At 31.9% G+C, this 22,456-nt stretch overlaps 7 protein-coding genes across 7 annotated transcripts; 4 read left to right on the top strand and 3 right to left on the bottom strand. All coding sequences in view use genetic code 12, as the record gives it.

The window, feature by feature from the left end:
- Positions 1–171: 171 nt before the first annotated feature.
- CTRG_03256 (uncharacterized protein) lies at positions 172–1,767 on the top strand (the record flags this gene model as incomplete). The annotated part of the gene is made up of 1 exon (XM_002548913.1): positions 172–1,767. One exon carries the CDS (start codon positions 172–174, stop codon positions 1,765–1,767), a length of 1,596 nt encoding a protein of 531 aa, XP_002548959.1.
- Positions 1,768–1,819: 52 nt separating this feature from the next.
- Positions 1,820–3,790, bottom strand: CTRG_03255 (uncharacterized protein; the record flags this gene model as incomplete). Its single annotated transcript, XM_002548912.1, has 1 exon — positions 1,820–3,790. The coding sequence occupies one exon, from the start codon at positions 3,788–3,790 to the stop codon at positions 1,820–1,822; it is 1,971 nt and encodes a 656-aa protein (XP_002548958.1).
- Positions 3,791–4,056: 266 nt separating this feature from the next.
- On the top strand, positions 4,057–4,893 carry CTRG_03254 (mitochondrial 37S ribosomal protein mS23; the record flags this gene model as incomplete). Its single annotated transcript, XM_002548911.1, has 1 exon — positions 4,057–4,893. The coding sequence occupies one exon, from the start codon at positions 4,057–4,059 to the stop codon at positions 4,891–4,893; it is 837 nt and encodes a 278-aa protein (XP_002548957.1).
- A 1,136-nt stretch (positions 4,894–6,029) lies between these two features.
- On the bottom strand, positions 6,030–8,063 carry MSN4 (stress-responsive transcriptional activator; the record flags this gene model as incomplete). Its single annotated transcript, XM_002548910.1, has 1 exon — positions 6,030–8,063. One exon carries the CDS (start codon positions 8,061–8,063, stop codon positions 6,030–6,032), a length of 2,034 nt encoding a protein of 677 aa, XP_002548956.1.
- A 4,934-nt stretch (positions 8,064–12,997) lies between these two features.
- PFK26 (Pfk26p) lies at positions 12,998–16,372 on the top strand (the record flags this gene model as incomplete). Its single annotated transcript, XM_002548909.1, has 1 exon — positions 12,998–16,372. The coding sequence occupies one exon, from the start codon at positions 12,998–13,000 to the stop codon at positions 16,370–16,372; it is 3,375 nt and encodes a 1,124-aa protein (XP_002548955.1).
- A 697-nt stretch (positions 16,373–17,069) lies between these two features.
- CTRG_03251 (uncharacterized protein) lies at positions 17,070–18,005 on the top strand (the record flags this gene model as incomplete). The annotated part of the gene is made up of 1 exon (XM_002548908.1): positions 17,070–18,005. The coding sequence occupies one exon, from the start codon at positions 17,070–17,072 to the stop codon at positions 18,003–18,005; it is 936 nt and encodes a 311-aa protein (XP_002548954.1).
- Positions 18,006–19,775: 1,770 nt separating this feature from the next.
- On the bottom strand, positions 19,776–21,275 carry ZWF1 (glucose-6-phosphate dehydrogenase; the record flags this gene model as incomplete). Its single annotated transcript, XM_002548907.1, has 1 exon — positions 19,776–21,275. One exon carries the CDS (start codon positions 21,273–21,275, stop codon positions 19,776–19,778), a length of 1,500 nt encoding a protein of 499 aa, XP_002548953.1.
- Positions 21,276–22,456: the final 1,181 nt, after the last annotated feature.

Here is a 22,456-nt window from a genome sequence, read left to right as displayed (position 1 = left end):
CAAAGAGCAAACAAAATGGAATTTCACTCCCCCCCCCCAAAAAAAAAATAATAATAATACCCAACCTAAACAATGACGAAAATAAAATGAAATAAAATTAAAAAATATTTATATATTCCTATTGGTTCTTTTCTTATCTTTCTTCTTGTAGTATTCACTTTAGATTCAAGTATGACTTCACAAATAGTTAACGAAAACGATACTGTTAAGCCACTGGGTTCATCCGTTTCTACAACTAATACACCTGATATAAATGATGGGTTTGTTCGACTTACAACTGAAGAACAAAGAGAATTAGAACTGGAATTACCCGAAATTGAACAAGAATTAACTGATAGTGAAGAAGAAGATGAATTTATTCGTCGATTTGGTGATATTGAATTTCAATATATAAAACCTCCAAAACAAAATTTTTGGTTTAAAAGACCTCATGCTTTAAATTTTTTTAAAGATGGTATTCTTTATAGAACTAAAGGAGAACGTACATCTACTAAAACTGAATTATTTTTAGATTTACTTTATGTTGGAATCATTGCTAATTTAGCTGGTGAAGCAAGTGAAAATGCAAGTGGTATTGCTTTATTAAAATATGTTTTATTCTTTTTACCAACTTGGGTGGTTTGGGCTGATATAAAAGATTTTACAAATTATTATTATAATGAAGATTTATCACAGAAATTGTATATTTTTTGGATTTTAGCATTATTGACTTTATATATCAATAGTCATTATGCTTTATTGGATAGTTTAGCTGATGCTGCTGTGACTATAGTACCTTATATCTTGTGTCGTTTATCTTTAGCAGCAAGTTTGTTTTTATATTCATTTTTCATTCCAGAACATAGAGCACAATCTAGATTATATTCAGCTATGATTCTAGTTACTTCATTATGTTGGATTGCAGTTATATTTGTTCCAGTTAGAGTGAAAATTGGACTTGCATTTGGATTTTTATTCTTGGAACAAGTTTGTTTTATGATTGCTTATCATCCATGGACTAAAAAAATGATGAATTTAACTACATCTACAGCTTTAAATATTGAACATGAAGTTGAAAGATTTGCTGTTTTTGTTACCATTGCAATTGGTGAATTTTTATACAAAGTAGTAGCTCCTGGTAATTTAGGTATTGGATTTAGTGATAAATTTGGTCGTGGGATTTTCTTATTAGCTGATGCTTATATATTATTTTGGATTTATAATTATGGTTCAACATCTCAAAAAGCAATACATCCTTTACGTCATAGTGCTTGGTCAGCAATGGCATGGATTTATGCCCATGTTCCATTAATTGCCGCTTTGGTGTTGGCAGCTGATGCAGGAGGTGATTTAGCTTCACTGGATATCACAAGCACTAAGAAACTTCATCATGGTCCATTATCTGAACGTAATGAATCAGTTATTGAAATTAATGGAGGAGGAGGAGAAGGAGAAGAAGAAGAGAAAAATATGTATGCTTTGTCTTTCTTTTATACTGGTGGAATTGCTGTATCATTGATTAGTATGTTTGTTTTAGGTTTAGTTGAAAAAAGTAGAGATCCAAAGGGTTTACATATCCTTCCAAAAAACTTACGAGTTGCTTTAAGATTACCAATTGGTGTTGGAATAGTCATGTTGAGTTTTGCTGAAATGAACACCACTTTGTTAATGGGTATCGTAACTATTATGTTGTTGGTATTGTTGGTTTATGAGAGTGTTGTATCAACACCAATGGAATGTTGGTATAAAAGAAACCAATCAATTGGAACAGCTACCACTACAGACTAGATCTTACTTTTTTTTTTTTTGAAATAAATATTTATTATTACATATATACAAGTTACAATCGAGATACTATTGAAAATGTTTCAAATAATATTGCTTTATTAACATAATCCAACCGATCAGCATAATACACTGACCCTGCTTTTTGATGTTGATTTTCAAGCATCACTTCTCTTTTATCTCGTAAATTTTTCAAACTTTCTAATGCATCATCATGTGTGGTATTCCCTTCACTTTGGAGCAACAGTTCTAATCCACTTATCATAGTTTCCATTAACAAATTACTCAATCGTAAGATATTGGTGTTTTCATAAATACCCAATGATGAATGTTGACCTATCATCATCGAAGATGATGTTGGTTCGCCATGATCAGACACTTCGACACTTCCATCGTTAATCAATTTATTCAAATACCCAGGGGTGGATTCTTTACCATCTATATCTCTAACCAAACGAGTAAGAATTTCAATAAATTCATCTAACTCCCATCCTGATTGTCCTGCTCTTTTCATGAATCCAGTAAAAATTCGTGTATACATTCTTGTAGTTAATGGTTGTTTAGCAAAATTTTCCATTATATAAATCATCTGTTTGACTTGAGAAAATTCTCCATATTTACAATAACCATCTATAAATACCACAAATGAAGTATCTCTTGGAATTAGTTTATAAATAATATCTTTATCCTGAGTGATTTCTTTCAAGTTTATAAAAATCGATAACCATTCTTTGAAAATTTGACCATCTTCTGAAGTAAATTTCTTATACAATATAGTTTCAGAATTATCAATATCTTGTTGAGAAGATCCCACATCTTGGAAAAATGCTGCTTCAAATAACATTTGTGCTTGTTTGATATGAGCAAGTTGAATTAATGAACTAAGAACAGCATTAATCATCTCTGTTTCAATTATGGATACATTATTAGTTATATAATCTATTGTATTTGTCAAATACATCTCATACTCTGGTCTATCAATAATATAATATGTGAAATAAAACAAAAGATGATTTAATGAAATATCCTTGAGTTTAATCATCAGTGAATTGATATTATTGCTATTTATTAACTCACCTAAACCAACTCTAGGTAATATATCTTTAATTATATCAAATTCATCATGTCTAGTTGCCAAAAATAATAAAATTCCTAAAATATCATCACGTTCACCAAACAGTTCAAGCATGGCTGAATAATCATTCCAATTATATTCAGGATAATTCAATTTTTCATTATTTTTATCAATATATTTAATAATATCTTGACGATCTTTAAAATATGATAAATAAATTAATCTAATTTGTTCATTTCTAGTAACTGGTAAATTTGACATATGAATATCATTAATCACTTTAATACACATTTCTTTATAAATTTTTCGATCTTCATTTTGTCGATTAATAGTTTTAATAGCACCTTGAAAATTCTCTTTAATAATACATCCTTCAATTTGATTCAGATTTGCATAATGTTTACGTCTAAGAATAAAATTATTAATGAAATTCTCTAAATCTTCATGATTCATATATCTTGGTGCCGGGGATGGTAAATCTAAATATCGTTTATATAATTCATCATGATTTATATTAAGATGTTTCTTTGAATTATTAACAAAATCAAAATATTTAACTTCAGAATCAAAGATTTTCTTCTTGGATTTAATATTAATTGGATATAATTCACGAATAAATTCTCGATATTCTTTCGTATATAAAACTTGATTATTTTTCATTGATTTTTCACGTAATCTTTTATTATTGTCTTTATATATTGATCTCATTCGTTTTAAATGATCCCATATTTCTTGTTGTATCTTGTATTGATCTGATATATTTGGATTTATATTGAATTTTTGAATTAATAATGGTTGATATTTCTCTATTAATAGATCAATACATTTTAATAATGCACCAGAATGTCGAGCTTGTTCATTTTTCACACGTAATGATAATTTGTCTATTGATTTTAAAAACAACGACCCGTTGGAAAAAGTACTATTAAATCTTCGTAGTAGTAGATTCATATCATCGTTGAACTGAATATATCTGTGTAGAGAAATATCCAAATAGATTGAATTTTCTTTAAAATTCACTCATTCCCTCATTCCAAGGTACTCCTCACACCGCACATCCATCAAGAATCAAAATTTGGAGTTCCACCAGAACAACGAAAAAAAAATAAATTAGAACGAAAAAATTTTTTCATTCCAATTCCAATACCAGTAATAGTAGTAGTAGTAGTACCAATACCAGTACCAACCAGGGAACACACACATATATTCATATTAAGATGAAGATTCAAACAGAGGCTAGTAATGTATTACAACGAGCATCTGCTAATTTAAGAGCAGGTTTATTAAGAGAAAAACCAGTTTGGTTTGATGTTGTTTCTAAATATCCACCAAATCATAATTTTATTAAAGTTGCCCATATGAATGAATCAAATACTAAAGATTTAAGAAAAAAAGCAGTGAGTATTCAAAAGAATTCTTCATCATCATCATCACAACAAGTTTATAAAACTCGTCAATCTACTCTAGAATCAACATCTAGAAATAATCAAGTTCATCGTGTTCCAAAATTAAGATTTGTTGAAGATTCATTACGTAAAATTTTTTATAAACAACATCCATGGGAATTAGCTCGTCCTAAAAATTTAATTGAAAATTCAGGTGAAGAAAATAATAAATGTGATTGGAGTCATATGTTACAATTATATAAACCATTGGATGGTGAATCAGTAGTTCAACGTACATTATGGTTAATGAAAAATGAATCAAATTTAACCCCATTTGAAGCTTATGATAAAGCAAGATTTGAATTTTATAAATTAAGAATGAGTGAAGAAATGGAAAGTCATGTTGCTAAAGAAGAAAGTTCAATGTATGGTGGAGTAATTGGTAGTACTAATGTTAATTGGAATTTATCTAAAGAACAAGAATATATTGATATTTGGACTCAAATTGCTGAAGAAAGAACTCAAGTTATGGAAGCTAATATGAATAGATCTTCTGCTCCTGTTGGTTCAATGGTTGAAGAAGAAAAATCAAAAACTTCCTTATTTGAAGATTTATTACTTTCCAATAACGCTTCACAATCAAAACCAAAACCAGAAGCCAAAGATTAAATTAGATTTTAAAACTACTGCACATGTATAGTCTTTCATCAATATTCTGTAAATAGAAAATAGTAATACTTTATTGCCCTTTTTTTTGGAGAGGAGATCCAACTAATGTAAGATAAATATTCGAATATATATATATATAAAAAGTAAGATCTTTCACTATAACGTATTATACAAGTTTCAAAATAATTATTATTTCATAATCTTTTAATGATGTTCATCATGATGTTCATCTTTCTTCATAATAAATTTTTCATATCCACAATATAAAGTAAATGCAACAGTAGCTATACCTAAACCTGGGAAAGCATTTTTAAATCTATTAAATCTAGAAAATTGTCCTTCATATCTCCAAGCATCTCTTTTTGCCCATGGATTAGCTGCCATTCTTATTATTGAGTTCTTCATACTTATAGTTATAGTTGTCTTTGAATAATATGTGTAAGTTCAATATCTATTGAATTCTCTTTTGATTTTACTTCCTTTGGTTTTTTTTTTTGGTTTTTTTCTTTTTTGGTTGTAAGAATAAATTTTGTTTTTCTGATTGGGTGAATGAACGACTCACCTCTCTCTCTCACTCTCTCATACATCAACAACCAATTCATGAATTGTTGCAAATACTTTCAAATTGAAGATAAAACTAATCAAATTCAATTTCAAACTATAGACAAATGCCCTATATAACTAAATAACAATGGTATAAATCAAATAAAACTCGAGGGCATTAATAAAAGATATTAAATGTAAGCTACTTGTAGTTTAAGAAGAATAAAAATAGAATATCAAAAGCTAACCCAAAAACAAAAACAATAACTAAAAACCATAATGTTAAAATGACGAACGAATGTATAGGTATGAATAAATCAATTTTAATATCAAACAAACAAATAAAGAAGAAAAAAAAAAAGAAAACTATTTATCAAAGAATTGGAAGAAAACCAATCAATCAAACAAACAAATAAAAAAAACATTTACAAAAATACAAGCAAAAACCCCAGTTCATCATCAAGATGAATCAAATAACTAAAATAATAATAAACGTGCTATCCCAGTATAAGAAAATAGAAATAAAATAACAAAAAACTTCCAAAAATCAAACCAACATCATTCTTCTCTCATGTCACACTCGTATTCCGTCATTAAGATGACTTCTTCTTATCTCTTTTGCTATGGTTACTAGGGTTACCATAAACAATTGTAGGATTACCATTAGCATCGAGTTTGGTATGAGTCTTCAAATGCTGTGCCAAATTATCCGATCTACTAAACTTCTTCTCACAATATTTACAAGGGAATGGACGATCGTTTGAATGGACAGAACGTTGATGTCTTTTCAAATGTTCAGAACGTTTGAATTGTTTATCACATTCATTACATGGGAATGCGCCTTGTGCATTTGGTGTGAGTGCCACTGAATGAGTAGACTTTTTTCTTTCCAGTTTAGTAGCTGCTGGCTTCTTTGGTACTTGTTCTTTAGTAACATTCGATGATGTTGGTGAAATAGATGGTGAATCTGGTAATGGGACCACACCGTCCATAGAAGCAATGTTAGCCGAGCTTTTTCTTCTCTTTTTCTTCTGTTCTGAACCATTGTTGGTATTGATGCTAGTATCTTCAATAGTTGACATTGGTGTTGAATTAGAAATGATATTGTCATTCTCTTCATTGATATTCTCAAAGTGAGCGGAAGATAAAGCAACAGGTGAATTTTGTAATGAATGAGGTAACCCATTGGTGACAATAGCATTACCATTACTCAACAATTGGACTGAATTTCTTCTACTTGGTCCTCGACTGGAATGCATAACCCCACTAGAATATGAATGAGTTCTACTCTTACTATTTTTGAGTATGCCACTAGGATTGACAAACAACTTCAGTGCTTCTTCTTCTAATCTCTCTGGAGCATTGTTGGTAAACCAAGTGGTAATTGCATTGGAGAAATCGTCATTCATTCTGAAATCAAATTGAGGAGAAGAACTACTTCGCATGTGCTTGACACGCTGAGCGGTTTGAGGAGCAATAGTTCCTTGGTTTTGTAAGAGACCTTGATCAACTTGTTGTGCCATTGGTGGAGCTTGTTGGATTTCATGTTGAATAGGAACTTGTTGCCCAGCACTTGCACCAGTACCGACACCAGCAGCAGCAGCACTAGGGTTAATTGGTACACCGACAGGGGCTTTTCCATTAGAAAACAAGGTTGACAAGCTTGGAGAACTTGCCGACGTAACCAACTTGTTATTGAATAATTGGCGGGGATTGATTGTTCCTTCTTCGATTATGGTCTCCGCGTCGGCATTATTTTCTGTTGCCGCGGCAGCAGCAACAGCAGCAGCGACAGTACTAGCATCAACATTGACATTATTTGCCAAACCAGGTTGGAAACTTTGATTCAATTGTTGTTGAGGTACTTGCGGTGGTTGTGACAGTTGTGGTAATTGAACTTGCTGTTGCTGTTGTTGTTGTTGTAATGGATTGGTAGAAGTAGGTGAAAAATTATCAAAATTTGGTTGTTGTAATCCATTCAACTGATTCTGTTGCAACTGGTTGTTTACTGGTTTGGTAGATGTTGGGGTTCTCAAAGTCAACAATGTCAATTGATCAATGGGAACAGAAGTAGAACCATGTCTACCGTGGTTTGTAAACTGTGGTTGTGGAGTTGCTGCTATTTTGGAGGCAGTGGAATTGACAACAGCATTTTGATTATTCGTCGACCCCGATGAAAAGGACAGGGATGATGAAGATGAAGCTGTATGTTGACCAGTGAAGTAAGTATTCAATGAGTTGGAAGACATATTGCTTACTAATTCACTTTCAAATGAGCGTATTGTGCTGGCACTATCGATATATCCGTGCGACTGTTGATTTTGTTGTTGTTGTTGTTGTTGTTGGTAGTACTGGTTCTGATTATGGTTATCTGGACGAACCAGTTGTTGCAGGATTGAGTTGATTTCACCAGGAATATGTGTATCAAACTGGGAAGTATTGAAGAATATTTCATCATTCAAATGAAAGGATTCAGGAATAGAAAGTACATCCATTGGATCGTTACTATTGACTGTGGCATTATAGCCCATACCATTTGAACCAACATTTGGCGGGTTTCCATTCAACATTTGATTGTTGAAAAATGAATTATTATTCTCAAACAACGGAGGGAAATCCAGTGACATTCTTTTTCTTTCAAGTGGATACTTGATGGTAAAAATAAAATATAAAGAAAATTAGTAAAGAGATTACTTTAAACCAAAGATACAAAAAAAAAATGAACTTCTGGACTGAACGTGCGTAAGGCGACTTTTGCGTATAAATGATACAGTAGTAGTCGAGTTTCTGGATGGGGTAGTAGTTAAGAAACGAAACGAAACGAGTTGATCGAGTTTTTTTGGAATACTTGAATGAATTGATTGATAAAACAAAAGTGATTGATAATAATAAAAAAAGAAGTAGGTTATAATCTTATGAAAAAAAAAAAGAATTAAATTAAAAAAAAGATATTCTTGAAATAATTGGAAATTTAAATCTGTAATTTTTTTTTCTTTTATTTTCTTTTATTTTACTTGTCTTTCTCTTTCTCTTTCTCTCTGTCTGTTTTTACGCATATACTTAGTATACGTTGTAAGTACTATACATAGTGATATGCACCCATACGGAAAATTACTTTATTCTTTGATTTTCTCCAAATCTCTGTGTTCATGTAAATTTCCCGTTTGGTTTATCTTCTACAGTGTGATTTTTTTTTTTGTCCCGCTTCTTCTACACTTCATGTTTTGTTTGATAGTGTCTGGAGAATATGAAAAAAAAATAGAGCAAATCTGATGAACATTTACTTTGTATAATAAAACCCAATGATTGTTCTCCACCAATTTAGCCTCTATTTATTTAGGTAGTGAATAATTTAAAAGAACAATCAGATACTTTGGTAAAGTAATAATAATAGTTTTGGCATTTTTTACTTCAAGTATAATGTTTATTGAGTGCAAAGTGAGTGTGTGTGGTGTGGTTATCTAGGTGGGCGGGTCGTGCATTTTGGTTGCGCAAAAAGAGGTGCATTTCTCAAATTATGCAAAGCGGATTAAATTAAATATACACTTTAAATTTTTTATTATCTCCAAGAAAAAAAAAAGAAAAGAAAAAAAACAAGCACAGTACTGCACAGAAGAACAAACTTTTTTTTTTTGCTTAATACAATAATTATTCATTTTATTATTTTATACTACTACTACTGTTAATACCATTCATAAAGTTATGAGTATAGTTACAGTATTGTTCTTGAACTTTCTTCCATACAAAAATGACCTTATTGTTTGTATCAAAACTTTAAAATCAAGGCGCTTTCTCACAATCACCAACGCCATTAGCGTAGCCTACCTTAGCCTACCTTAGCTTAGTTTAGTTTAGTTTTACTGCAAATATAAGCCAGGCTCTTTTTAATTAGTTATAACAGATCAACGAGTAGTAATTATATATTTTGGATATGCATTGATAAATGGTTTAAAGGATGTCTTTTGTTGGCTTACAGTGGATGGGGATATGTCGGCTTTCATATCGATAACTGACGCAGATTAATTTTTGTTTTCAGTATTGTTTTTATGTCCGTCCGATTATGTAATTAATCTTTTCTTAAAACAAGAATAGGACAAATTTTCTTTTCTTCTCTATATGGTTTCAAATTAAAATAATAGAAGATAAACGACCAACCATCGAGTCTTTTGTTGGCATCACCATACTCTTTGAATATCTCGGATTCTGATGGTGTATAATCTATTCTGGATGTGATAAATCAGAGAATATTTGTACAAATCTTGGAGGGAAGTTATATTTAGCTGTTTACCGATCGTACATTCAAATTAATGGTTTTTTATTCATCCATATCACATCAAGTTCGTGCACTTAGAGTATTAATAAGAAGAATGTTTGAGCACAAAATTTGAAACTCCATACTTTGTTTCCTCTCTTGTAGTTATTTCGAAGCAATAAACTGAAAATGAAAATGAAAATGAAAATGAAAAAACAAAAAAATCGAACATCTTGTTGCAGTTCTAGGTCCTAGGTCTTTCCAAAAGAAAATGCAAATTAGATAAAATAAAAAAAAAAATTATATAATATAATATGTACCTGTTGTAGTTCTCGACCCATTTTTTTTTTTTGCACACATATACACGCATGGTTTTTCTTTTTCTTAATAACAACTCGGGTTTGCTTCATAAAAAAAACCCTGAAGCATCAAAAAACCCCATCTTCTGATTTCATACTTCAGCCTACATATCTTTCTTTTGTTTTTGTTGGTGGTGATAGTGGATTATTGTACTCCGAATGATAAAAATAACTCATTAGATTATACAAAACACAAGTCAATTTAAACTATATGTACCCTTCAACAACAATAGGTTGTTTTTTTTTACTCCAGATAATTGTATAACTTTTTCGTTTGTTTTTTTTTTATTTTCTCTCTTTTTCCCTCTTTCATGAAATAAGCCATTCGGCAGCAATGGCACATTTCGCAGAACAAAATCACCCAATTACTGGAAAGTTTCAAACGATTTACGGCCGAACCATGTTGAGAAAGAGAATATGAAAAGACCAATGGTATAAAGACATAACCTATGATCGGATTGTACTACACTTGGTTTGATCATTTAAATCCGAATGTAATTTGAAGCAGGTCACAACCAGAAATTCTCGTAGGATCCAATACTAGAGGGGTCTTTTATGCTTCTGTTTTGTAATACTCTTGATCTTTCTTTATTACGGTAAATGAGTATTGGAATTCTTTCTATTATCTTGTCGTCGTAGCTCTTGTTCTGTACAGATTATCTGTTGATGAACTAATTATAATAGTTGTCTGTAAAATTCTATGAATGACTTGAGTCGGAAAATGATTTGCACCAAATTCAAGCTTGCAGTAGAACGATTTTTTATTATTGCGTTTTCTTAAGTTTCTTTTTTTTTATTAAACACTTTGTTCGCATATTATTCTATTCGCCAGAAGTTGCAATTATTGATTATAATTTCAGTTGAATTGTTCTTTGTTGTGAGTTGTACCGATTAACATGTCTGGTTTGTGTGGTCAACCACAAAGATCCTTTTCTTTGTGGTATTGGAAGAATCATTAGGTTCTGAAAAATATGAAAAATGATGTGCGTACCAAAGAAAATATCCAAAAATCATTTTGTTGGGAATAAAGAAAAGCTTAAGTTAAAATAAAAGTCTAAACGAATTGAAAGATCGCATTTAAAATGATGGTTACAATTTTGAATCTTTAAGGTATAGTAAAAAAAATCATTCAAATCGTAACATATGAAAAGTCGTATGGAAGAGTATGCCCGTTTCAGGATTCCATTCCGGATGATCCCCCCCCCCAGTGTGTTGCAAAAGGTCGTCTACTAATTGTGGTATGTACATATTTCAATTGCAACTTATACATTCTTGATGTGATTGAATTCATTTCATGGAATTTGATTCTGTATCAACATGTAGCATGTTCTAAGTCATTATGTATCAATCGGATTGATTTGTGTCTATTAAAACGCAAAATGTTCACTTATTGTGGAATAAGTGTCTGAACAACAAATCACCATTCACAGAGTATACAAACCGTCATTATCTATTCATCGTTCTTCTAAAGTACATCACATATGACCTAGTCTACTCTCTTTTTTTGCAACTTTGATTCACTTGCAGAGTAATTGTTTTTTTTTTGTTTGTGAATTATTGCAAATTCCAGGGGAAATTTTCAGCAAACAATGAACGCTATAATTAGCAATAATCAGAGATGATTGACATTATACTCGAAAAGATCATTAAATACAATAACTGTGTATGTTTTACTCTATAGAGTGGCAATGAAGAATATGTTTTACAGAGAAACCAGTTAAACTCACTTTCAAAATCAACCGCTTTAGTCATGTTAATGGTTTCCCACATTTTGGCTACACGTGAGTACCTCCAAATATCCACGGGGATACAAAATACTAATTACTTAGACTCTTAACCAAGCCACCAAGGTGAATTAAGTCAGAAAGAGGGGGAGCGATTAGACACGCATAATGACCCTCTGTCAAACCATCAAACCGAAGAAAAAAAAAACATCCAGCTTTTTCTCATTTCAGTAGTTTAGGGGGGGGTGGAATTATAGTTATCGAAGACCAAATGTCATCAATTCAATAATCTAAAACAAAAGAAAAACGTGGTTGTTGTCAATGAAACATCTTCTTCTCTGCACCAAGTCTGATGAAACAAATACTGCAACGATCATCGACCTCCTGCTCCTCCTTCTCCTCCTCCCTTCCCCAGGAGTAGTGTACCTGAACATTTATATCGTATACATAAAACCTCTCTCTCTCTGCTTGTGTGCTCGGGTATAAAAAGTCCGAGATTATTCGGTGGACTATGTGCAGTATCACCATGCATTACCATAACTAATTATGCGATTCGCTAGATAAGACAAAGAAGAAATTCACTTCTTATATATATATTGTCCTACACATACATTCACGATTGTCATTATCTTATCGTCTCATTGATCCAAAGGGGTTTCAAATATACGTTTATTAGATCCCTCTTCCTTTGATCCACAATTCAAAAAAATAATAAACCCGAATATTTGTATATATGAAAAGGAGGGCAACGTTTTCCCTTTTTTTTTTTTCTTTTCTGCTTATTCGGAATTCTAACTTGCTTTTTTTTTTCTCTCTCTCTCTTTCTCTTTCTGTTTATTAAAGTTTATAGAAAGAACTGTGATCATCTACAATCTGAAATTATTTCATATTCTCTTTCATTCTCTTTTTCTTTTTTAGTAATTCAAATATCAACACACACACACATTACTCAACTAGTTATCCGTTATTCCCTTTTACGTGTATCAGAATCCCGATCAAATCCAGTTATTAACACTAGTATTCATTGGTTCAATCAAATCATCATTCCAAAAGTATATTAGATTTTCTTTAGTCTTCTTTTTTTCTTTCTTTCTTTCTGTTTTAAGATTATTATTATTCTTCTTGTTTCAAAACTGTGAATAATTTTCTTTTTTTATTGTGCCAGTGATTAATTGATTACTTGATTGATAGATTAATAAAAGTGATTCATATATTCGTCATCGTAAATGACAAATTCATCAAACAACAATACCCAATCACTGCAAAGTCCTGTTATACACCAGGGCCAACCGAGTCATGAATCAATACGAAATTTGATTGCAGCAAACTTTAAACCTCCAGTCCGTCCTACCCCTCCTTCACTCCCACCATCACTGAATCGTCACGATCTTGCTCATGAACATGAAAACCAACAGCCACACCCACCTAACGTGAATTCAAATTCGTCATCATCATCTTCCACCTCCTCGTCGCCCTATTCTCCACCTTACAACCGTGCCAAATCAAATTCAATCAGTGTTGGCGTCTTAAGTAGAGCTCGAATTGCCAATAAAAGAGTTTCATTTTCCAATCTAGCTTCTGGTAATAATTCACAGGTTTTCTTATCTTCTAGTGCATCTGATGATTCAGAGAATGAAATTTACAGCGACGATGAATACGAAGAGGAAGACGACGTAGATACATCACAGCAAGGTGCATCCGTGTTGATGAAACAAGATTCAAGCGAGGTGTTTTTACGAGAACCTAATTTCACGGGCTTTAAGAGGCTGCAACATTCAGCCCTGCCACCATCAATCCCACCATCTTCACAAAGATCAACGCAACAACAAGTTGATCGTTCTCATACACCAATATTACGTAAGAGCAATGTGAAGTTCACTGCTGGAAGTATGACTCCATCTCCTAATGCGTTGTCACCTACTACTTCTTCAGTTTCATTAAGAAAGAGCAACAACAAGAAGAAGAAAAAGCCATCTTCTATGCGTTTCAACTATGGTGGTGAGAAGTTGACATTATCTAAATCTTTAGATTCACAATTGTTGGAACCATGTGATTCAAACAGTTCCACCAATTCCTATTTACCAGCATTCAATAAACGTCCTCCAACTGATACTCCTATTGTATCTACAATGGGTTCACCAATGACAAGAGAACAGTCTGAAGATGAAGATGACGATGATGATGATGAGGACGACACCAGCAATACCATCGATGAAAATGGAAATCAAAGAGGTATCAATCGTATTGAAGAAGAAGAATGCGAGTCAAGTAACAAAGAAGACCAAACAACTCCAGTGTTTCACAAAACAAAGAATATTTCACATTTGAACTTATCCGAAATGGGTAAAGCTGAGCAAAATGTGGAGAAACCTACTGATAAGAATGTTTCCTCGCCAGTACCAGATGTATCTCCGAAGTCCAGAAAAGAAGCGGCACTGTATGCTGCTAAAAAAATCATGGGAAATAGTGAGGGGTCCGTGGCTCCGGGGTCGACCGGGCTAAAGGCACCTCTGCATTCCGTTCCATCAAGATCACCACCAAAAGTTCTTGTCAATGACAAATCCGATCTGATTAGTCCCATGAGTTCAGTTCTCACTATTTCCTCTGAAGATGGTGATAAATCCAAAGGGTTAGTGATGGCCAAAGATATCAAAGACCACTTGTTGAAAGATGTTCCAGATTATATGAAAGAAGAGTTTGAAAAAACACCATCCGTGGAAAAATTAAAGAATCTTTTGATGACAAAACCACCGCCATCGGCAAGAAAGGCATATACGTTAAATATTCCAGGTCAAACTTCTTCCAAGACATCTCCCGATGGGAAGATTGCTTCGATGGATGTTGGTTCCAAATTGGTTATTGTCATGGTTGGATTACCCGCAAGAGGTAAATCATACATTACAAACAAGTTGACAAGATATCTCAATTGGTTGCAACACGATTGCCGTGTTTTCAATGTTGGTAATACTAGAAGAAAGGATAAGTTAAATGCTGGTCCAGAAACTCAACCTTTACCTGATAGTTCTACTCCAACAGAAACAAGATCTCCACAACAACACGATGCATCATTCTTCAACCCAGATAACAAGGATAGCACTGCCTTGCGTGAAAAATGGGCCATGGATACTTTAGATCAATTGTTGGATTATGTCATCAAAGGCACTGGATCCGTGGGTATTTTCGATGCTACCAATTCGACCAAGACTAGAAGAAGAAGAATTTTGAAAAAGATTCAAGAGCGTTCCAATGGTGAATTGAAGGTTTTGTTTTTGGAGAGTATATGTAGTGATCCAAGTATCATTGAGTCAAATATTAGATTGAAATTAAGTGGTCCTGATTATAAAGATATGGATCCTAATATTGCATTGGCTGATTTTGTTGGCCGTTTACATAATTATGAAAAAGCGTATGAAACAATTGATGAAGAAGAAGAAAAAGTACCTGGATTCCAATATGTTAAAATGATTGATGTTGGAAAGAAAGTTGTTAGTTATAATATCAAGGGATTCCTTGCTTCTCAAACCATTTATTTCTTGCTTAATTTCAATTTGTGTGAACGTCAAATCTGGATCACTCGTCATGGTGAGAGTACCGACAATTTGACAGGTAGAATTGGTGGAGATGCTCATTTAACAAAGAGAGGTATCAAATTCTCGAAAGCATTAACTCAATTTATGGAATTCCAACGTCAAGAATTTAGAAAACAACAATTGGAAAGATTCTCTACCAGATTGGAGTTGAAATATAATTCTATTTTCAATGAAGATGATGTTGCCACATTAGACTCGATTCCAAGTGAGCCAAACTTTTGTGTTTGGACATCCATGCTTTCGCGTGCTATAGAAACTGGTCAATATTTCAATGATCAATTGTATTCTGTCAAACAATTGAGAATGTTGAACGAGTTGGGAGGTGGTAAGTATGAAGGAATGACATACGAAGAAATCCAAGACAAAAATCCAAGAGAATTTGAGGCAAGATTGAAGAATAAATTAAGTTATAGATACCCTGGTGTTGGAGGGGAATCGTATTTGGATGTATTGACAAGATTGCGTCCATTAATTGCCGAAGTTGAAAGAACAACAGATCATTTGTTGATTATTTCACATCGTGTTGTTTCACGTATTTTGTTGGCATATTTCTTGAATCTTGACAAATCAGCCATTGGAGAATTGGATGTTCCATTACATACATTGTACTGTTTAGAGCTGAAGCCATATGGAACTGATTATACCATGTATGAATATGATGAAAATTTAGACTGGTTTATTAAAGCTGAGCCAGAACATCAAAAGAATGTTAAAGAGGTTGGTGTTGTTTTTAGAGAACGTAAATATTCTGTTGTACCAACTGCGCCACCATCGTCTTTGAGGTCAAGATTGGCTAGTTATTCTGTGGCTGCTAATAATGGGTTTGGTAACAGTCCTAGAGAGATGAAAGATGAAATTCGAAGAAGATTATCGATGGGAATCACCAATAAGCCAACATTACTGACGCGTGATGGTGATGATAAATCAATAACTGCTAAGAATTTACAAGATTTGAAGAATTTGAGAAAACCTGCAGGTATTAAACCATCAAGAACCCCAGATTATGTCTAGATGATTATAATGGAGTGGCTATATTCTTACACATAACATATATATATATATATAGATTGATTTTTAGTTTTTTTGTATTGATACTTTTCATTCGTTCATTCGTTGATTTTCCTTTTGGTTATCGTATTTATATATACATCTGTTTTTATAATAGTTTTTTTATTTGAGATTCTATTCGGGTTAGAAGACAAGTTTTTGATGACAAATGGTTGCCCAGAAATACCGTTGTGTTTTGTCTGGTTGTCAATTTGTTTTTTTTAAGAATAATGGCAACCAAACATTGAATGCTAACAAGTATAAAATAGAAGAGCACCAGGGATGGATAAATAAAAAAAGGTAAAGCAATCCACAAGTGTTGGTCAACATGGGATTATAATCGTTAATTAATAATAGATGAAAAAGGAAACACGTTGAAACAAGCGGTGATAGATTCGTTAATTCTTTGAATTTTTTTTGGCAACCATTTTTACCCCAAGGCATATACTTATATAATGAAAACATAATATTTTTTTTTACAACCAAAGACTTATAAATATAAACACAAACATAAACATCCCTTTTTTTCATAAATTAATCCTGTTTGCAAAATTTTTAAAAAACTATAAATATAGATGTAATTTCCCTTTCTTTAAAGTGTTGCCAAATTTCATAAATTCTTTTCTTTCTTGTTTTAAATAGAATCATAAATCAATCAATCATGATATTTACTATTTTAATTTTAATTGCTTCACGTATCATCCAAGCTAGTTATGTTCCTCGTGATGGTTATGGTGGTGGTGATGATTATGACAATAAACATGAAGGTAAATGTGATAAATGTGACAAGAAAGGTGATGATGGTAAAGATGATGGTTATAATTATGTTGATTCATATGATGGGAAATTTTATTTAGGTGTTAAAGAATATTCAAATGATAAATATTATGATATTATTTATCAACTTAATGATGGTCAAATTGAATATGGTAATTATGATAAATATCCAATTAAAAGAGAAACTAATTCTGATTGTGATACAACTACAATTACAACTACTTATTATAATACAACTACTTATACTACGGTTATTGTTTCTCAAACTGATGAGTCTACCATTACTGATTCTTCTGATTTTGTCATTACTGAAGAACCTACTGATGAACCATTTTTTGAAGAACCTTCTGATGAACCATTTGATGGAACTCCTTCTGATGATTTTCCAAGTGAAGTTATAGCTGAAGAACCATCAACAAGTATTTTTGAAGAACTTCCAGAATCATCATCGTCATCATTATTATCTTCATCATCAGAAGGAGTTTATAAACGTAATGAATCAACAGATCATCACAAACCATCAACATATTATTGGTTTACTTTACACAAAAATGTTCTTAAAGATTCTAAAAAAAGAATTGGTGAAATTGTTGCTAATCATCAATTTCAATTTGATTATCCTGTTCAACCTGATGCTTTATATACCAAAGGTTTCTCAATTGTTACTTACAAAGGAGTTAAATATTTGGCATTAAATGGTAATACCAAGTTCTGGAATTCTGCAGTTAATGATAAAGGTGTTTATAAAATTTATGATAAACCAATTACTGATCAAAGTAAACCTATTAATTTGGTTATTTTAGAACCATCTAAGAAATAATTCCATTCATTATGAGTCTTACAATTTGCTAGAATTAAAACAACTACCTGCTGTGCAGTATTTATCTTTTCTCTTTGTTGGTTATTCTTATTATTCGGTGTGTATGTGATGTATATCCATATTTAGTTTATATTGTGTATATCTTGTTAAAATAATAATAAACAAAAAATCCACAGTTCAAAATTAGGGCTGCAAAAAAAAACTCATCTCATCTCTTTGTCTAGGGTTCGTATAATCCGATCCGGGTAAGACCAACACGTGATTTCGCAATAATTAAAAATTGAAAAATTGAAAAAAAATTCGCACTATAAAAGGAGACGGTTTCAACTCATCTTGAAAGAAAAATTTTTTTTTGTTTTTTAATTGTTCTTTCTTTCTTCTATTACTTCAAACAACTACCACAACCACAACCACAACCACAACCACGAAACAAATCAATATTAGAGTTAGTTGGGGTTAATTTTATTCTTTAGATGAGTTCTTTTCATCTATTAAGAATATTAATCAATCAACTATCCTTTATTATTTCCACAATAACATCCAATGATTTTTCATGTATTAACAAACTAACTTGGTTTTTATAAAGAAAAATTCTTCTTTTCATTAATATTATTATTATTGATGTATTAATAAAAACAATTTTTTTCTTATTAATTTAATTTATAAATTTTTGAATATGATGAAAGTTAGTGAAACTTCTTTCCAGGTCTGATTTCGACTATGATATATTTCACAGACAATAATATCAAGACAGTGTTTGTTCAAAATTATAATCCTTCGGGGTTTTTGTTCAAGCTTATACTTGCCAGTATTAATTTACGTTTCTGATTCAAAATATTAAATTAAATTAAAAATTGTTTTGTTTTACATCATTTTTATTTAATTTTAATTTAATTAAAGAAGAATTTTCTAGAATTATTAACCAGTTCTAAGTTTAATTGGGAATGAAATGTGGATGTTATTAAAACTTTGAAGGATTTATTTTTTCACAAAAATTGTGGTTTATTTTTCTAAGTTTTTTTATTGAGTATATAGCATCTTATTAATTTCATTGATGATTCATGGAAAATTGTTCTTGATGTTGGTTTTTTTTCATTTTGGTTTTTATTGATGATAACTTTTTAGTTTAAAGTGATGAAATTTTTTCCCAAACATTCGCAGTTTCCTCGGTAGCATACGACACGAACCTAATCTACTGTATGCCGGTGACCGCTTATAGACCTTCCATTGGATGTCTGATTAAACTAGAAAGTTTTTCATTATTACCCATTTGATGATTACCATTCAAGAACAATGATGATTCTTTGACATTAATTAATATCACACCAACTATATATAGTTAATACATAAACATGTATTGTCTAGAAATTTTCATCGACTTTTTGTAGTTCTAATGACTCCTCTCAAAACATATGTTATTAATCTTGTGATATGGCCCATTCAATACTTCTTGTCTTGGTTCTACACAATCCATTGCAAATTTGTAATTTCTTCAACGATGTTTATCCCCCACCCCCACCATGCAAATTAATATTATAAAATCAAACTAAAATGTATATGAAAAGAAAAGAAAGGAACTACTTAGAATATAACTAAACTAAAAAAGTGGAAGTTCAAATAAAAGAAGAAAATTATAATAATAATAATAATAATAATAATAATAATAATAGAAAACAGTCATCACCCATTAATAACAAAATCAAATGTATACCTATCTTTTCATTAATATATGCGTGTATATGTATATATTCTTTTTTACTCTAATGTTAATTAGATCTTACCTTTAACATCGGTATTGGTCAATGGCCATTGATAAGTACCTGGATCATTGAAAACATAACCATGATCAATCAAATACTTTCTCAATTCTTTAGGACCTTTAGAACCATATGGATAAGATTCCAATTTAACATTTTCTTCTTTTTCAACAGCTTCCAACAATGGAGTGAAAAGTTTCCAAGAAACTTCCAATTCATCATCTCTAACGAAATTGGAATGATTACCCAAATAACAATCTCTAATTAAAGCTTCATAAGCCTCTGGAATCCAGAAATCTTTGGAGTAACGTGTGGAATAAGTCAAATCTAAATCAGTCAATGAAGTTTCAGTAGAAATACCTGGAATCTTTGAGTTGATTTTCAAGTAAATAGCTTCATTTGGTTGAATTCTGATAACCAATTCATTTCTTTGGATTTCTTTAAACATACCTTTAGCAACTGGCTTGAATTGAATTCTAATTTCAACTTTACCTTCATCTAAAGCTTTACCGGCTCTCAAAACAATTGGAACACCATCCCATCTTTCATTGTGAATATTAACTCTGAAAGCAGCATAAGTGACAGCTTTGGAGTTTGGTTTAACAGTAGAATCATCCAAGTAACCTGGTTTAGTACCATCTTCGGATTTACCATATTGACCCAAAAGAACATCATTGACATCAATTTTGTCAAAAGCTTTCAAAACTTTGACTTTTTCATCTCTGACAGCTTCTGGATCAAAAGAAACTGGTCTTTCCATGGTCAACAAGGTCAAGACCTGTAATAAATGGTTTTGCATAACATCTCTAATGATACCAATGTTATCGAAATAACCACCTCTACCTTCAGTACCAAAAGCTTCTTTAAAAGAGATTTGCACAGAAGTAATATGTTTGTTGTTCCAGATCCCACTGAACAATTCATTACCAAATCTTAAAACCAACAAGTTCTTAACCATTTCTTTACCCAAGTAGTGGTCAATTCTGTAAACTTCATCTTCAGTGAACAATGGGGAGATTTGTTTTTGCAATTCACGGTAAGTTTCCAAATCACGGCCAAATGGTTTTTCAATAATGATTCTGAGTTTACCATCTTTTGGATAGACATTCTTTTTAACTTGTTCACAAACAGTGTGGAAAACAGATGGAGGCAAGGCCAAGTAGAATAATCTTTCTGGAACTTTAACATTGTGTTTGCTTTCATATTCTTGACAACGAGCTTCCAATTTCTTGTAACCTTCATCGGTATCATATGGATCACTGATATAAGAACACAAGTTCAAGAAATCTTCTTTAGTTTTGTCATCACCACCTTTGAAATGGGAGGAAATTCTGTCTTTAAAGTCCTTATCAGACAAATGAGATCTAGCATAACCAATGATTTGAACAGTTGAAGGCAATTGTTTTTCTCTGAACAAACCAAACAAGGCAGGGAAGGTCTTCTTTCTAGCTAAATCACCAGAAGCACCAAAAACGATAATTGTGACACGGTCACCAAAGGAATCATAAGACATGGCTGTAGTAGATAGTTATTAGTACAGATATAAGGTCAATTGAAAAGATATCAATCAATTGGAAGGGTAAAAGGAAGAAATAAAAAAAAAGGGAAAAAGAAAGAGGGAGGGGGGAAATTGAAATTGAAGTTGAAAAAAAAGGAGGGATAATGATTGTAGTTTTTATACTGACGCAGAGAATGTGTGTGTAAAGCAAAGCAACGAAATAAAAAAAAAATTTGCCTTTCTCCGATACAGAAATTGCAGGTGCGAAATTTTTTTTTTTTTTTAGTTTTTTGGTTTTTGGTTTCGTTGAATATTTCGGGAACCAAGGAGGAAGGCAAGTTTTTTTTAAAAAAATTGTTAATTGACATCTTTGAATAGATACACAAAACAGTTCGATAAAGTATGAATTACTAAAAAAATAATAAAGACATTTTGATCCCAAGAATGTATACAAAAAGAATGGGTCGTTTCTACAACGTTTTGCACGGCCCATTTCTGGCGCATATCTCTTGCCTTACACTTGCACCCACACCAGCACCCCTCACGTCGAACTTCCGAGGGAAGTAAAGCCAACGAAAAGAAAAACTGACTATCGATTAGATTCCCTTTGGGCAAGATCCATATGTCCTTGATGCAAATTTAGTTTCTTAACTTAATTTATTGATTTCTAAATCCTCTCAATATCTCTATCTCTCGTCCCCCACCTCGTTTATCTCCACTCATCCATCACCTTTAGCTCCTTTCTACCTGTTTATCTTTATCATTACCGTTTGGCAATTCTCAATTCTCGAACAGATTGACAAAATTATTTGGGTCGCAATTTCTTTGTCGTACATGAATTCTACAGCAATTACAAAATTATTACTAAACAGATTCTTCTCCTACTTTAATTCTTACAAACCAATTATTAAAAAATTACAGAAATAACAACTAAACATAAAATCAGGGGACTTTTATATACTCATTCTAATTCAACCGGATCTCATCATTTCGTCCTCCCTTTCAATCTTACTAAGACAAAACCGACTTGTAAATCTTTTAAATATTATTCAATTCCTCGAAAAAAACATTTCACTTGGTAAGGTTTATATTGTCCATTCTCCGATATGGGATTCGAAGTTTATAAAAACAAAAAGTATAGTTTAAAATACCGGTCGGATTTCGTCCGATTCCAAAACCGCTAATTACTAATGTAC

This window comes from Candida tropicalis (genome assembly GCF_000006335.3).
Source record: "Candida tropicalis MYA-3404 genomic scaffold supercont3.4, whole genome shotgun sequence".
NCBI classification, from domain to species: Eukaryota; Fungi; Ascomycota; class Pichiomycetes; order Serinales; family Debaryomycetaceae; genus Candida; species Candida tropicalis.
Note: the sequence above shows the minus strand (reverse complement) of the source record. Positions and strands in the feature narration are given on the sequence as shown.